Genomic DNA, 15,956 nt, shown 5'->3' with positions numbered 1-15,956 from the left:
CACTCTCTTCCATGTGTTCTACCTGATGGACAAGATTTGCCTATGCTGGTGTCATTAAAACAAGTATCTTATTACCTTTAAGGTTATTTTCTTCTACAGTCTCTGTGGCCTGGACACGCCCCCTGGCTGCAGCTGCTGCGGACCTTGAACCTTGCTGAATCCTCCTGCTTGAGGATTGTCACGACTTCATTGCTGTTGCTATTGCATGTCATTAGTCTGGTTACAATGCTCCGGTTTTCTCACCCAGGGACCATTGCTGAAGTAGATTGTAAAGCAAGATTTCTGTAGGGGTGACCTCTGGGTAAAACTGCAGTATTTCCAGAATATCTTGCCTGGCTTTAGTGTATCTCCATAACAAAAGGTGTTTCCAAGGGGTGGAGAGAAGTACCATCTCCATATCAATGGGTAATTACATGGGCGAGCAATGACTGGACCGGAGAGGTTGGGGTGAGGATTTTTCGCTCCCTTCTGCCACAGCAGGAGAGAAATGCGGGATGACTGCTTGTAAGCAATAAATGGTTTTTAAACTTTATTTCTCCCTTTGACTGATTTTGGTTTCGAAGTATTTTGCCCCAGGATTTCCCCTCCCTGGAGTTATAGGAGCTCAACACAAAACTTTCGGCAGGAAACAAGGGAGTACTCAGTATTAAATGGCCAAACACATTTTTCCAAATACTCTCAATCATGGGAAAAAAGTAAGCTATCAATATTTTTGATTTCTAAAAGTCAAATTTAATTAGTAAGTGCATGCCAGATAATAACAAATCACAACTAAAAACCAATAATAATTTAACAGAAAATGTTCCGCATTGTACTTTTTTATTGGCATGGATAATTTACTGAAGTAACAAATCTGAAAACACACTTTGCTTTTTTGCTGGAAAGGAAATACTATGTTAGAGAACTAAGAGAAACCAGAAATAAAGCATTTGAAAGAAGTAGGCATATGTTATAGTCTACGGCAATGCAGCAGCAGCCAGAGGTACTGTTTTATTCAGTTGAGTGCATGCTTATATAAGCAGCAGAAACCAATGGCATGGAAACAAAAGCGAAGTCACGACAGATTCACTCTGTGAAACATGCTGAATCACCACCACAGACCACCCAGGATGAAGTGCTGCAGGCTTGCTGTCTCCTTTGCATGGGGTTCTCTCGCCAGACAGGGGGCTAATCATGCAATAGCCTGAGTTTCTCTTAACATGATAAACACCCAGGATTACTAGAAGGGAAAGCATTTGTTCACTGTTTTACAAGGACAGCTTAGCAGTGCTACAAAAACAATGAGAAGTTCCTTCATTTTAATCTGGTTATATGCCTAAACTTCTAGCCAAGAGATAATCCCACTAAGCCAATTAAATTACTATAAAACATTCCTTCATCTGTAAAACATTTTTTTCCTTCCAAAACATTTAAAATAATATGTCTTCATTTTTGATAAGCAGCTCTACCACCAGTCTCTGATACCGTATATCATTCAATGCAGCCATTGCGTCTAGTTCTGGAGATCTCATAAGGGTTGGGCCAAAAACAATTCCAAGGTTCTCTGCGTTCATAAGGTTCTCCTTCTCGTGGAGGGTCACTCTGAAAAACACAAGCGAGGGAGGATGATGTCGTGGGAGCCTTGGGGTTCTTCACTGGGCCTGCGCCAGACCAAAGGCCATGTGTAGGAAACTCATTAACAAACTCTGCTATGTTGTTTCCCTGCACATGTCTTTACCTTCAAGGTACTGACTTTTCATAACATAAATTGTGTTAATAAAATAGTTTAAACTTCTTGTGATCACTGCAGCTGGAGCTTGAGTGAATGTGCTGGACTGCATGGGTTCAGCTCTATCTTTGGACTCTCCTGCCCCAGGCCACAGCTGCAGGCGTATGTTTGCAAGTAGTAGAGCAGGGACCCGGCTGTCTTCATTATTCCTTCAGCCCTCCCTCCATTTGGCTACCTTGTTTGCTGTAGAGTATTTGTTTAAGTGGGGCAGCTTGTTGAGGACCTAGGGAGAGTGGTGGTGATATTATTAGGAAATGGCTCAGGATAAGCAACCCTGTCAGGGACTGTAAGTGTTTATATTCTCTTTACTGCCACAGCAAAGGCACAGAGCCTAAAATGTGAGTTACTCCTTCCCTTTAATGTGGGGTACTTAACTGCATCCATATATGAGGCAGACTTGAATTTACAAGTGAAGTTGAAAGTGTATTAAAGAAGTTTTAACTCCTGGTGCTTTTAAAGCAGGAAAACACATCAATGTTAAAAGTACCGTTGAGTTTAAATATTCATTTCCTGGTAACTCATGCCTAAAGGCAAATAAAATAGATGTCAAGTTCTGCTGTCTTTTTGCTTCTAATTAGTCTTATGTTTGAAACCCTAAAAGCACTGAAGGTTGATTATATAATTTTAGAAACTTTGCGTAGACTGGTAGAGATAGGGGGTGACCAAGCAGGAAAAGAAAGCTGCATCACCATTGATCACTTAAAAACATTAAACCAGAAGTAACTGAAATATTTTGTTTTCTATTTCTTCCTTTACTCCATCATTTTTTACAGATGATGTAAATTTTCAGCACTGGCAACATTAATTCAGTAATCTAAAATCCATCACCAAGTCTGAGGTGCCTATTTTAGAGCAGGAAGTAAGAAAAATTAGCCTTCTTGCAAGCTCCTTTTCTCTTGCTTTATTATACTAATGCTAGTGTCATTACAACTGCAACTTTTCCCTTTCCACAAAAATTAGTGCATGTCCTTGACAGAATATTGGTATTTCTAACATAGTTGCAAACAGAACTGCAATTACATTTATATCAGAATCAAGTCTGCATTCAGCACTACAGTGCAGAATATTTTAGCATTCCTCCTCTTCAACTTGAGCGATTTATTCACTCAATAGACCACTTGTCCTTCTGTCACCTTTGGTTTTGTTTCACTGAAATGTGGATGCAGTGCAAGCGTAAGCTTCAAAGTGTGTAACTTGCCTCTTCAGATGAGCCATGAGGTACCGGAGGGTTTCGCAGTGAGCAGGCGGCAGAAGCTTCAGTGCATTGTGGAGGGTTTCTAACTGCTCATCGGGATCCATAATTTCTAAAATAGGAAGTTGAATACCAAGGAGAAAAACTTTTAACAGATACCTGGTATAAATGGTTCATTTCATTCTATTCTTGTGGTGATCTTCTAAAAGTGGTAGGAAACACCTTCTCACAGATCCTTCTCTGCAGCTTTGGAAAATGTTTTTAAGGTTCAAGTCTCAGATTTCTATAGATTTAGTTTCAATGTGGCAATACATTTACTTGGAGTTTTGGGGAGAGCACCCAGTTTTTTTCACTTGAGTATCTTAGAGTCTGGTAATTATAGAAATCAGATATTGAATATATAGGATGTCTGACTATAAAAACCTCAGATACTTTTTTACCCACAGGTAAAAACTTATACTTGTAAATGAGGTCATCTTAGAACATTACAGACATATTTAAGGGATGTTGCATTGTTCAAAATATTTTGAAAATCTCCTTACTATGATGGCATGTAAGGTATGCCACCCCACTGAACCCCTGTCCAGGTCTTATTAACTGATATTCATGTTTTCTTTTTAAACCAACAAATGTTAGCCAATATTTACTTCCTCTATTCATTAGACTTAGCTTTAAATTACTGTTATATAGAAAAGTCAAATCTAACCTCAAAGCACAAAAAGATTCCACTTAGGATATTTAGAAGAGGGCAATGAAGACTTTGAAGGCAATTCCAAATGTTTTGAGAGACAACAGGGACCCTGAAATAAATGTGACTCTTCCAAAGGTGTAATCTTTGAAGGGGACCATCTTCATTTGGATATTTTAGTTCTGTATTGGCCAAAAACTCAGCACATTACTTTGAGATCACAGACTGCATTTAATTCAACAATTATTGCCATAATCAGAAACAACAGACATCTTTGGAATTCTATGGTCTCAAAAAGAGCATCCTAGTACATTCCTGCTCCACCCAAATGTAAGGAAGCTGGTTTTAGGGCAGCTGCAAAGGGACCCCAAACCACTGAGTCTTAATCAGGATAGCCACGTGGAATGCTGGAAGCCCACATGTGACCAGAATATAACATCCAACACACATGGCCAAGACTCCTAGCTAGTCTTTTCTAACTTATAAAGCAATTCATTGGCAATGTATTGGGGTCAGGTAAGAACTGATGTGGATGAACGTGGTAAGTTCCTGGCATTCACAGAGCAGACTTGATAAATTTCGTAATGTATACAGTGACTGAAGCCTTTCAATTCAAAGAAACTTTGGTTATTTTATAATTTCTGCCTAAAGCTTCCTCAGAGTTCCTGGTTTGTTTCTTAAGAAGAGAAGATTCCATTTACTGTAGAAAACTATTACTTAGTTTTTATTCACATTAGTTTTATTTTACCATAGGACTAATTAATTTGAAACTACATTATTCTGAAAATTAAAAAATGAGTAACTTAGTTTCATTTTAACTTCCATAATTACTCTATGTAGGGAGAACCATGAAATAATGTGAAGTTAAGGGTAGTGTTGGTGGGTTAGCAAACAAAATACCCTGCTCACAGAGAGCTGACAATCTCTATTGCAGGGTGACTGACAAAACACAATAAATATGGTATCTTGGAGTTGTACTATATTAAAATGAGGTAAGTAATATGGAAAAAACATGATAAGAAGCCCTGAAGTGCTGGTGTATGTGTGCAATGTTAGTGGGGGTGGTCAGGCTAGACCTCAACGAAGAAGGTCTTGAGTAAAGACTTTGAGGCAGTGGAGGAATGAACCACTTGGAGATCGGGAGGAAGAAGGTTCCAGCAGAGGATCGGCCGTGCAAAGACGCTGAGAGAGTATGCCTGTGATGTCCGAGGAAAGGCGAGGCGATGTGGCTACAGCAGAGTGAGCAAGAGGAGAGAAGGGAGTGAGGTCAGGAAGGCAACAGGGCAGGCGTCCCGGCTTTCGTGAGGACTTAGCATTTACTGAGGGAAGGGTGGGGAGGTTCTGAACTTGGGCAGTCACAATCTGACGTACATTTTTCTCAGAATCTCCTCTGACTGCTGTGTGGTAAACAGACAATGGCAGAGCAAGAGTAAACGCAGAAAGACCATCTGGTAATTATCACAAAAGCCCAGGTGAGGAAGGACACTAGCTTACATCAGGTGCGAACAACAGAGGTGCAGACAACTTACTGGATTCCCTCCCCATGAAGGATCGTGAGAAGGAGAAGAACCAAAACGAGCCACATTTTGGGTTCACGCAACTGGGGAAGAGTGAGGGCTCCAATTCGAGACGTCTTCCCGACATGCCCGTAAATGCGCGCTGTGCCTTAGTCTGGTGTTCAGGGATAGGTCCAGACTGGGGATATAACTTTGGAAACATGACAAAATGCACTTAAATATACTGATGCTGACTTCATACAGTCTTCCCTGGAATTAATTTCTACCTCATTTCCACTTAAAGGCGTATTATTTCAGCAAACACAAATCTTTAGCTACAAGAAGACCACAGCATAATTTAAGAGGGAGAAAGACAAAATGGAATGTACTAGAGATTTAAAACCATCATTGGTTTTTTGAAACACCTGAAAGGCTTGCATGTGGAAGAGGATGATGGATACTAAGACCACTGCCAACAGGAGGGACTTGAAAGCAGGCAGATCTCTGCTGCATGTAAGTAGGGCTTTACAACATGACAACTGTCCCCAGTGGACTGGCTGCCTAGAGAAGTGGTGCTCTTGCAGTTACTGGGTATTTAAAAAAGAACGTGTTGTAGAAGGAAGTCTAGTTATAAGACCCTTTCAGTACCTAAAAACTCTATGATTCTATGGTTCTCAATATAGACTTATGTTTACTCATTCAACAAATATTTAATGAGCACTTTTTATGTCAATGAGGGACTATCACAGGAGAAAGAGAACCACTGCCTGTTAGGGGGTCACTGTCCATCGGGGGGTTGGGGGCAAGACATGAAGGCAAGCTTCTGGCATGAAGGAAACAGTTGTGAAAGAGGCCCAGGCCAAAGGCAAGGGGAATGCACAGGAGAAAGATGGCCTGGGGCTGAGAGGAACAGAGAAGAGCTGGAGCTGAAAGACTGGAAAGGTGGATGTTGTGAGGGCAGGAAATGAGCACTCGGAACCTGTATTAAGATCTAGTGAAAAGCTCTTTTTAAAGTATGTACTGCCACTTCTTTATAGAGAAACTCCAATACAAGAAGAGTAAAACTTAGTCAAGCAAAAGGGGTGAATCAGTGGCAGAGCTGAGGGGAAAAATTCAGCAACTTCTCATTCCCAGGCTTCTCTTCAGGACATGTTAGTTGACTGGGGCAAAGAACCCTTATTTCTGAGTTTATCTGACTCACTCAATGTTACACATTGACAGAGTCATGTAGCTTTTCTAAGATCTTCTGGGAACAAAGTAGGCCTCTCAATTTGGTCACAGGAAGATTTCCACTCAGTGCAACCAGGAGCTAAGCTCTGGTTTCCTCATGGTCAGGAGGTGCCTGGGAAAGCACGGTTACTGAGCAGGTGACGTGAGCAGCTCCTCTCTTCCTTGTATCGGAGGGCAGCACTTCGCTAACTGGTGAGGAGAGGGGGTGAGGAAGATGGAGACATCCGGGTGGCTCAGAAGGGAGTCTCCTGGGTCGGGTACGTGAGAACCATCAAGCCTTTGATGGGATGCCCTGGCCTCCTCCAACCTTGTGTGTCCTTTCCATTTCCTGTAGCCACTACCCTTTCAAGTTACAGGTTATCCAAGGGAGGCTGCAATGGCACAGCTTAAACAACTTTTGCAGGAGAAAGCTCTAATATGAATTCTGATAATTCATTGGAAAGGGATGCTAATAAATGCCAGAGACACCTGAGACCTAAAGGACATGGTCCAGGTTTTTTTAGGGGCTGAGAGAGAAAAAAAGCTCAAGAGCACCTACAGCAGGGAGGGTCAGCTAACTCTGCCCTCCATTGGGAAGGGGCTCCTGTCCCTGCCCTCCTCCTTTTCCTAGGCCTTCTGTTCCCTGAACCAGGAGGTATGCAGAGGGGAGAGTGCAAGGGCTTTGGTGTTAAGAGAGCTGTGGGTCCGAATGCCAGTGCCCTGTCCTCTAGCGATAAGATCTTGGACAATTATACCTATACCATCTCCTTCCTTCTAAAATGAGATCATGGATGAAAGGGCCTAGAATGATTCTCAGCAATGCAGATATGCTTTATAAATCTTAGCTTCTTTCACCTTCCTATCTGCCTATACAGATGAGAGAATGGCTGTATCTATGTGTCTAAAGAATGAAATAGACTCTATGATTAGAAAAGATGCATACAAGGACACGATGTTTCACAATGATATCAATATCAAACACGAACAATAAAAATTTATGTTCTGTATATTATGTCAGGGTTTTGGTACCATGAAAATCAGACATCAAAATAGCTGAAAATAAAAGGAAAGGAATTTCTACCCTGACTTAGGAAGGTTTCTTTCTTATGAGGTGCCTTCGAAAGCGATCTGAAGGGTAAGGTAAGGGGACTTGTTGATTTTAGACAGAAGCTGTTTCAGACACCAATCCCAGGAAAATGGCCAATGGTTTGTGAGAATAATAAAGAGGGGAGATTTTCTCCAGTAACTGAGGTGGGTGTGGGGAAAGTAACTGGGGAGTGTGGGGCAAAAGGCCTTGAAATTCAGTAAGGAGGGCTTGGATTTTCTTGTAAATAGGTTAAGTCAGAGTGTAGAATTTATAACCTGGGTTTAATCATTATCTTGGCCTCTGCTATTTGGGTGCCCTTGGGTCAGGCACAGAGGTCAAGTTTCAGTTTTACTCGCAAGCAAAACAAGGACAGAAACAGAATCCAGGTGAACGCCTAGGGATGTCCTGGGGATCAGGGCAAAGCATGGCCTCAGCAGCCTTTTGTGACTGTAGTGTGCGTCCGGCGCTTTCCACAGGAGCAGCAATCACTTCTGTCTCTGGGGAGGAAATGCCTGCCTATGGAACAAGAAACCATAACCATGTTCTCAAGATCAGCACTGAATCCATCCCAAAATGAGAGGGGTTAAATTCTTATGGAAGAGGAATGGATGAAAGATGGCGGCATGAGAGGTGAGACAGAGGCTTCCTCCTAAAACCGCATATAATACGAAAATACAATTAAAACAACTAATCCTGAAAGAGCAACAGGAAAGAGGACTGTGTCAGACTGCATACACCTGGAGAAAACAGCAGACCTCACAGAACGGGGTAACGTACCACAGCTGTGTCCCAGCAGGATCCGAGCCCCTCCTCCACCCCAGCTCACCAGTGGGAGTTAGAGAAACTGAGCAGGGAGGGAGTAGAGGCCTGGGACTGCTGAACACCTAGCCCTGGAGATCTTCTCTGGGAGCAAAAACCTACATTTCATGGTACTTTCATGATACTCTCATGATTAGGGGATTGGAAAGCTGGGACAGGCAGAATTCCTGGAGAGACTGAGATCCCAGTGGCTTGTGGAAAGTAGGGATCCGTATCCGGCTGCTCTGGGACAAAAGAAAGGCGGGCAGTCTGGGAAACTTCCTAACAAGGAAGCCCTTAGCAAGAGGGCAGCTAAAGGGGCAAGGATTGAAAAGCTTACTGCTCAGGAGAAAGGACAGGTAGAAAAAATTGTCTGGGTGCACATTGCCCAGCAGGTTGGGAGCTTTCACAATTTCCAGGTGGTCCAGCTCCCGGGCTGGCTACACAACTCCAAGGACTCCCTCTGAGAAAGGCAGCCTACTGCGCCTTTCTCCCAGCCAGCCCCACCTGGCTTGCAAACCGGCAAACCCTACCCTGGCATTAGGCCAGCCAGAGGGAAGATCTGTCTACAGAAACTACAAATGCAAAGCACAGAGGCTCATACCTGTGTGCTCTGCCCACTGGCTCAGGCAGTGGTGACAGGCATAGCGGCTAGGAAACAGGAAACAGCTCTTTCTTCTTCCCAGGCACCAACACCACTCCCCTGCAATCCCCAAAATTGCTTCAGGGGCTGAGCAGCTCCAGAGAGTAGAGCTTCTAGACACTAGAGCCGCCATATACAAATATGAAAAGCCATAGGAATTTGGTTCAGAGTAAAATTAATCTAACTCCTGAGAAAGATGACATGGACCTTATGACTCTTCCTGAAAGGGAGCTCAAAATAAAAATCATTAACATGCTCATGGAGGTATGAAAAGATATTCAAGAACTCAGGAATGAATTCCGGTTGGAGATCCAATCATTGAAGAGCACAGTGGAGGGTATTAAAAATAAATTGAATACAGTGGAGGAGACGATAAATGAAATAGAAACTAGAGAAGAGGAATACAAAGAAGCTGAGGCACACAGAGAAAAAAGGATCTCTAAGAATGAAAGAATGTTGAGAGAACTATGTGACCAATCCAAACGGAACAATACTCGCATTATAGGGGTACCAGAAGAAGAAGAAGAGAGAAAACGGGATAGAAAGTGTCTTTGAGGAGGTAATTGCTGAAAACTTTCCTAATTTCAGGCCATGGAGATGCACAGATCTCCCAACACAAGGGACCCAAGGAAGACAACACCAAGACATACAGTAATTAAAATGGCAAGGACCAAGGATAAGGACAGACTATTAAAAGCAGCCAGAGAGAGAAATAAGATCACATACAAAGGAAAGCCCATCAGGCTATCATCAGACTTCTCAGCAGAAACCTTACAGGCCAGAAGGGAGTGGCATGATGTAATTACTGCAATGAAGCAGAAGGGCCTGGAACCAAGATTACTTTATCTGGCAAGGTTATCATTTAAATGTGAAGGAGGAATTAAATAATTTCCAGACAAGCAAAAGCTGAGAGAATTTACCTCCCACAAACCATCTTTACAGTGTATTTTGGAGGGACTGCTATAGATGGAAGTGTTCCTAAGGTTTAATAGCTGTCACCAGAGGTAATAAAACCACAGTAAAGAAAGTAGAACAGCTAATTACTAAGCAAATGCAAAATTAAATTAACTATCCTCAAAGTCAATCAAGGGATAGACAAAGAGTACAGAATATGATACCTAATATATAAAGAATAGAGGAGGAAGAAAAAGGAGGAGAAAAAGAAAAGAACCTTTAGATTGTGTTTGTAACAGCATATTAAGTGAGTTAAGTTAGACTCTTAGATAGTAAGGAAGTTAACCTTGAACCTTTGGTAACCACAAATCTAAAGGTTGCAATGGCAATAAGGACATACCTATCAATAATCACCCTAAATGTTAATGGACTGAATGCACCAATCAAAAGACAGAGTCACTGAATGGATAAAAAAACAAGACCCATCTATATGCTGCCTACAAGAGACTCACTTTAAACCCAAAGACATACACAGACTAAAAGTGAAGGGATGGAAAAATATATTTCATGCAAGTAATAGAGAGAAAAAAGCAGGAGTCACAGTACTTCTATCAGACGAAATAGACTCCAAAATAAAGAAAGTCACAAGAGACAAAGAAGGACATTACATAATGATAAAGGGATCAGTCCAACAGGAGGATATAACCATTATAAATATCTATGCGCCCAACACAGGAGCACCTACATATGTGAAACAAATACTACCTGAATTAAAAGGGGAAATAGAATGCAATGCATTCATTCTAGGAGATTCAACACACCACTCACTCTGAAGGACAGATCAATGAGACAGAAAATAAGTAAGGAGACAGAGGCACTGAACAACACATTAGAACAGATGGACCTAACAGACATCTACAGAACTCTACACCCAAAAGCAACAGAATACACATTCTTCTCAAGTGCACATGGAACATTTTCAAGAATAGATCATATACTAGGCCACAAAAAGAGCCTCGGTAAATTCAAAAAGATTGAAATTGTACCAACCAGTCTCTCAGACCACAAAGGTATGAAACTAGAAATAAATTACACAAAGAAAATGAAAAATCCCACAAACACATGGAAGCTTCACAACATGCTCCTAAATAACCAATGGATCAATGACCAAATAAAAACAGAGATCAAGCAATATATGGACACAAACGACAACAAGAATTCAACACTGCAAAATCTGTGGGATGCAGCCAAGGCCATGCTAAGAGGAAGGTATATTGCAATACAGGCCTACCTCAGGAAAGAAGAACAATCCCAACTGAGCACCCTAAACTCACAATTAATGAAACTAGAAAAGGAAGAACAATGGAGGCCCAAAGTCAGTAGAAGTAGGGACATAATAAAGACAAAAGCAGAAATTAATAAAATCGAGAAGAATAAAACAACAGAAAAAATCAATGAAAGCAAGAGCTGGTTCTTCGAGAAAATAAGCCCCTAGCCAGACTTATCAAGAAAAAAAGAGAGTCTATGCACATAAACAGAATCAGAAATGAGAAAGGAAAAATCACTATGGACACCACAGAAATACAAAGAATTATTAGAGAATACTATGAAAAATTATATGCTAACAAACTGGATAACCTAGAAGAAATGGACAACTTTCTAGAAAAATACAACCTTCCAAGGCTGACCAAGGAAGAAACAGAAAATCTGAACAGACCAATTACCAGCAATGAAATTGAACTGGTAATCAAAAAACTACCTAAGAACGAAACCCCTGGACCAGATGGCTTCAATGCTGAGCTTTATCAAACATTTAGTGAAGACCTAATACCCATCCTCCTTAAAGTTTTCCGAAGAGTAGAAGAAGAGGGAATACTTCCAAACTCATTCTATGAGGCCAGCATCACTCTAACACAAAAACCAGCCAAAGACACCACAAAAAAAGAAAATTACAGACCAATATCCCTGATGAACATACATGCAAAAATACTCAACAAAATATTAGCAAACCGAATTCAAAAATACATCAAAAAGATCATGCATCATGATCAAGTGGGATTCATCCCAGGGATGCAAGGATGGTACAACATTCGAAAATCCATCAACATCATCCACCACATCAACAAAAAGAAGGACAAAAACCACACGATCATCTCCATAGATGCTGAAAAAGCATTTGACAAAATTCAACATCCATTCATGATAAAAACACTCAACAAAGTGGGTATAGAGGGCAAGTACCTCAACATAATAAAGGCCATATATGACAATCCCACAGCCAACATAATCATTAACAGCGAGAAGCTGAAAGCTTTTCCTTTAAGACTGGGAACAAGACAAGGATGCCCACTCTCCCCACTTTTATTCAACATAGTGCTGGAGGTCCTAGCCATGGCAATCAGACAACACAAAGAAATAAAAGGCATCCAGAATGGCAAGGAAGAAGTTAAACTGTCCCTGTTTGCAGATGACATGATATTGTACACAAAAAACTCTAAAGAATCCACTCCAAAACTACTAGATCTAATATCTGAATTCAGCAAAGCTGCAGGTTACAAAATTAATATACAGAAATCTGTTGCATTTGTATACACTAACAATGAACTAGCAGAGAGAGAAATCAGGAAAACAATTCCATTCACAACTGCATCAAGAAGAATAAAATACCTAGGAATAAGCCTAATCAAGAAAGTGAAAGAACTACACTCTGAAAACTAGAAGACACTCTTAAGAGAAATTAAGATACCAATAAATGGAAACACATCCCGTGCTCATGGATAGGAAGAATTAATATTGTCAAAATGGCCATCCTGCCTAAAGCAATCTATAGATTCAATGCAATTTCTATCAAAATACCAACAGCATTCTTCAACCAACTAGAGAAAATTGTTCTAAATTCATATGGAACCACAAAAGACCCTGAACGGCCAAAGGAATCCTGAGAAGGAAGAATAAAGCTGGGGGGATTATGCTCCCCAACTTTAAGCTCTACCACAAAGCCACAGTAATCAAGACAATTTGGTACTGGGAGAAGAATAGACCCATAGACTAATGGAACAGACTAGAGAGCCCTGATATAAACCCAAGCATATATGGTCAATTAATATATGATAAAGAAGCCATGGACATACAATGGGGAAATGACATCCTCTTCAACAGCTGGTGTTGGCAAAACTGGACAGCTACATGCAAGAGAATGAAACTGGATTATTGTTTAACTCCATACACAAAAGTAAACTCAAAATGGATTAAAGACTTGAATGTAAGTCATGAAACCATAAAACTCTTAGAAGACAACATAGGCAAACATCTCCTGAATGTAGGCATGAGCAACTTCTTCCTGAATGCATCTCCTTGAGCAAGGGAAACAAAAGCAAAAATGAACAACTGAGACTATATCAAACTAAAAAGTTTCTGTATGGCAAAGGACATCATGAACAGAACAAAAGATACTCTACAGTATGGGAGAATATATTTGTAAATGACATACCTGACAAGGGGTTAACATCCAAAATATATAAAGAACTTACAAGCCTCAACACCCAAAAAGCAAATGACCCGATTAACAAATGGGCAGAGGATATGAAGAGACACTTCTCCAAAGAAGAAATTCAGATGGCCAACAGGCACATGAAAAGATGCTCCACATCGCTTGTCATTAGAGAAATGCAAATTAAAACCACAATGAGATATCACCTCACACCAGTTAGGATGGCCAGCACCAAAAAGACTAAGAACAACAAATGATGGCAAGATCCGGAGAAAGGGGAACCCTCCTACACTGCTGGTGGTAATGTAAGCTAGTTCAACCATTGTGGAAAGCAATATGGAGGTTCCTCAAAAAACTAAAAATAGAAATACCATTTATCCCTGGAACCCCACTCCTTGGAATTTACCCAAAGAATACAACTTCTCAGATTCAAAAAGACATATGCACGCCTATGTTTATCACAGCACTTTTTATAATAGCCAAGATATGGAAGCAACCTAAGTGTCCATCAGTAGATGAATGGATAAAGAAGATGTGGTACATGTACACAATGGAATATTATTCAGCCATAAGAAGAAAACAAATACTACCATTTGCAAGAACATGGATGGAGCTAGAGGGTATTATGCTCAGTGAAATAAGCCACGTGGAGAAAGACAAGTACCAAATGATTTCACTCATTTGTAGAGTATAACAATGAAGCAAAACTGAAGGAACAAAATAGCAGCAAACTCACAGACTCCAAGGGGGAGGGTTGTTGGAGGGCGGGTGGGGAGAGAGGGAGAAGGGGACTGAGGGCTATTATGTTTAGTACACATGGTGTGGGGGATCATGGGGAGACAGTGTAACACAGAGAAGGCACATAGTGGATCTGCGGCATCTTGCTGCCCTGATGGACAGTGGCTGCTTTGGGTTATGGGTGGGGACTTGATAATATGGGTAAATGTAGTAACCACATTGTTTTTTCATGTGAAACCTTCGTAAGAGTGTATATCAATCATACCTTAGTAAAAAATGAAAGAAGGGAAGGGAAGGGAAGGAAGGGAAGGGAATGGGAGGGGAGGGAAGGGGAGGGAAAGGAGAAAAACATCTTATGGAAGAGACCTAGAGTCTTTTAGGCTCCTAATGGGAAAACTGGTAAAAATCAGGGTAATTCTCACGGCTGTCCTCTACATGAGAGCTGAGCTGACCCAAAAGAAATCCAGGCTTCATGGAAGTGACCACAAAAATGCTTAACAAAAGCTCTAAAGAGGAAACTAAAAATGACAATAAAGTTGTATTTCATGAAATTTCAAAGTCAATACTCAAATCAGTGTTACTGAGGAAATGGTATTATTATTTAAAGATAAAGACAGCATATGATTTTTAAGAGAAAGAAGCTTATGACAGAAATAGCCTATCTTTTCTAAAAAATGGTAATGCTAACACTTAAAAGTGTTTCGAATTCTCTTACTTAAAAAAATGAAGTGTGAATTACAGGTATGAGTTTTGCACCATAAATAAAATCTGGCAAATAAGCCTTTAACTTGTTCTCATTTTCATCTCAACCAGAACTTAAAAAATAACACCTTGATCTACAACAGTGCTCCTTAAAGTATGGCCCACGGACCACTGCCAGTGTGCAGGCTGCCTGTTCACGGTCTGTCACAGGGTAAGGATGGAAACCGAGATAAGAATTACAAAACTTCTATAGCACTGTGACAGAGTGATTTTTATTCTGAATCTAATAAAAAATTATTGATCTTTTCCAATTTTATTTTTCTAGTTATTCTTTTTTATTTTATTTTACAAAAGTGTTGGCCATTATATAAGGAGCACTGGTATAAGCTCGACTTTAGAACATGAAGGTTAGCATATTACAAAGAAACTTCTGATGACAGAAATCATAAAAAACTTCTGTTAGAGAAGAGCTCAAAATTCTTGTGAGTGTATTAACCATGGAGAGAGGCTAGGGGGAAATATTGTATCAAATACACTCAAAGTACTCAGCAGGAAAAACAGGAGCAGTGATTGTGGAGGAGCATCCGTCTGTCAGGTGACGATGTGTAACAGGTGTCTGCATACTTACTGGCCGACTCTATAAACTTGGGGTAGGCATCATATGTGATGAGCGGAATTGGTAAATCCCTGAAGTACAGTTTCAGTGCACCAGTGATAATGTTGATATCTTCATACATGTTAACAGAAATATCTGCTTTCTCACCATCTTTGAAGGACGTTAAAAGAAACAGTAAGTAAATATATGGATTCACATTTTTGTATATAGTTTTTAAAGATTAGCAATGTCTCAGGTTTTAATATCAAACTTAAGTGTGCTGATAGATACAAATCAATTTTCTGTGAAAAATAAAATCTACTTTTTCAAATTTTCTATTCTGCAGTTACTGATTTTTTTCCATGTTTAATTATGGAGAATTATAAAACTTAGTAGGAGAGAAGTAGGAGATGACAACAGAAATATTTTTAAATTTCATAAGAACTTGTGAATTCCTAGGGGAATAATGTGGCATTGCTCTTCCTTTCTTTTTAAAATAAACATAGAGAATGTGAAGAATAACAACAGAGGCACTCCCAAATTGCAAAAGGCCACCTTTGATTTACACTAGGTTACACATATGTTTGGATCTTGCCTAAGCCCTGGGTGGAGGGGAGGTAATGAGAAGTAAAGGAGCAGAACAAAAAAACTTGAGT

The 15,956-nt window shown here is 40.4% G+C and overlaps 1 protein-coding gene across 5 annotated transcripts in view; it reads right to left on the bottom strand.

The window, feature by feature from the left end:
• Nucleotides 1-802: 802 nt before the first annotated feature.
• CHN1 (chimerin 1) overlaps nucleotides 803-15,956 on the bottom strand; it is a 224,245-nt gene continuing 209,091 nt past the window's right edge. For 4 of the 5 annotated variants that reach the window (XM_037020642.2, XM_037020641.2, XM_037020644.2 and 1 more), the window contains 3 exons: nucleotides 15,334-15,471; nucleotides 2,967-3,072; nucleotides 803-1,581 (listed from right to left, as the gene is read on the bottom strand). In XM_037020642.2, coding sequence (XP_036876537.1) covers nucleotides 1,410-1,581; nucleotides 2,967-3,072; nucleotides 15,334-15,471 — 416 coding nt within the window. In that variant the 3' untranslated portion in view covers nucleotides 803-1,409. The remainder of the gene's footprint in view (nucleotides 1,582-2,966; nucleotides 3,073-15,333; nucleotides 15,472-15,956) is intronic. The other variant, XM_037020643.2, reaches the window with a different exon arrangement.

This window comes from Manis javanica, chromosome 12, assembly GCF_040802235.1.
Source record: "Manis javanica isolate MJ-LG chromosome 12, MJ_LKY, whole genome shotgun sequence".
NCBI lineage: Eukaryota > Metazoa > Chordata > Mammalia > Pholidota > Manidae > Manis > Manis javanica.
This window is presented reverse-complemented; position numbering and strand designations above follow the sequence as displayed.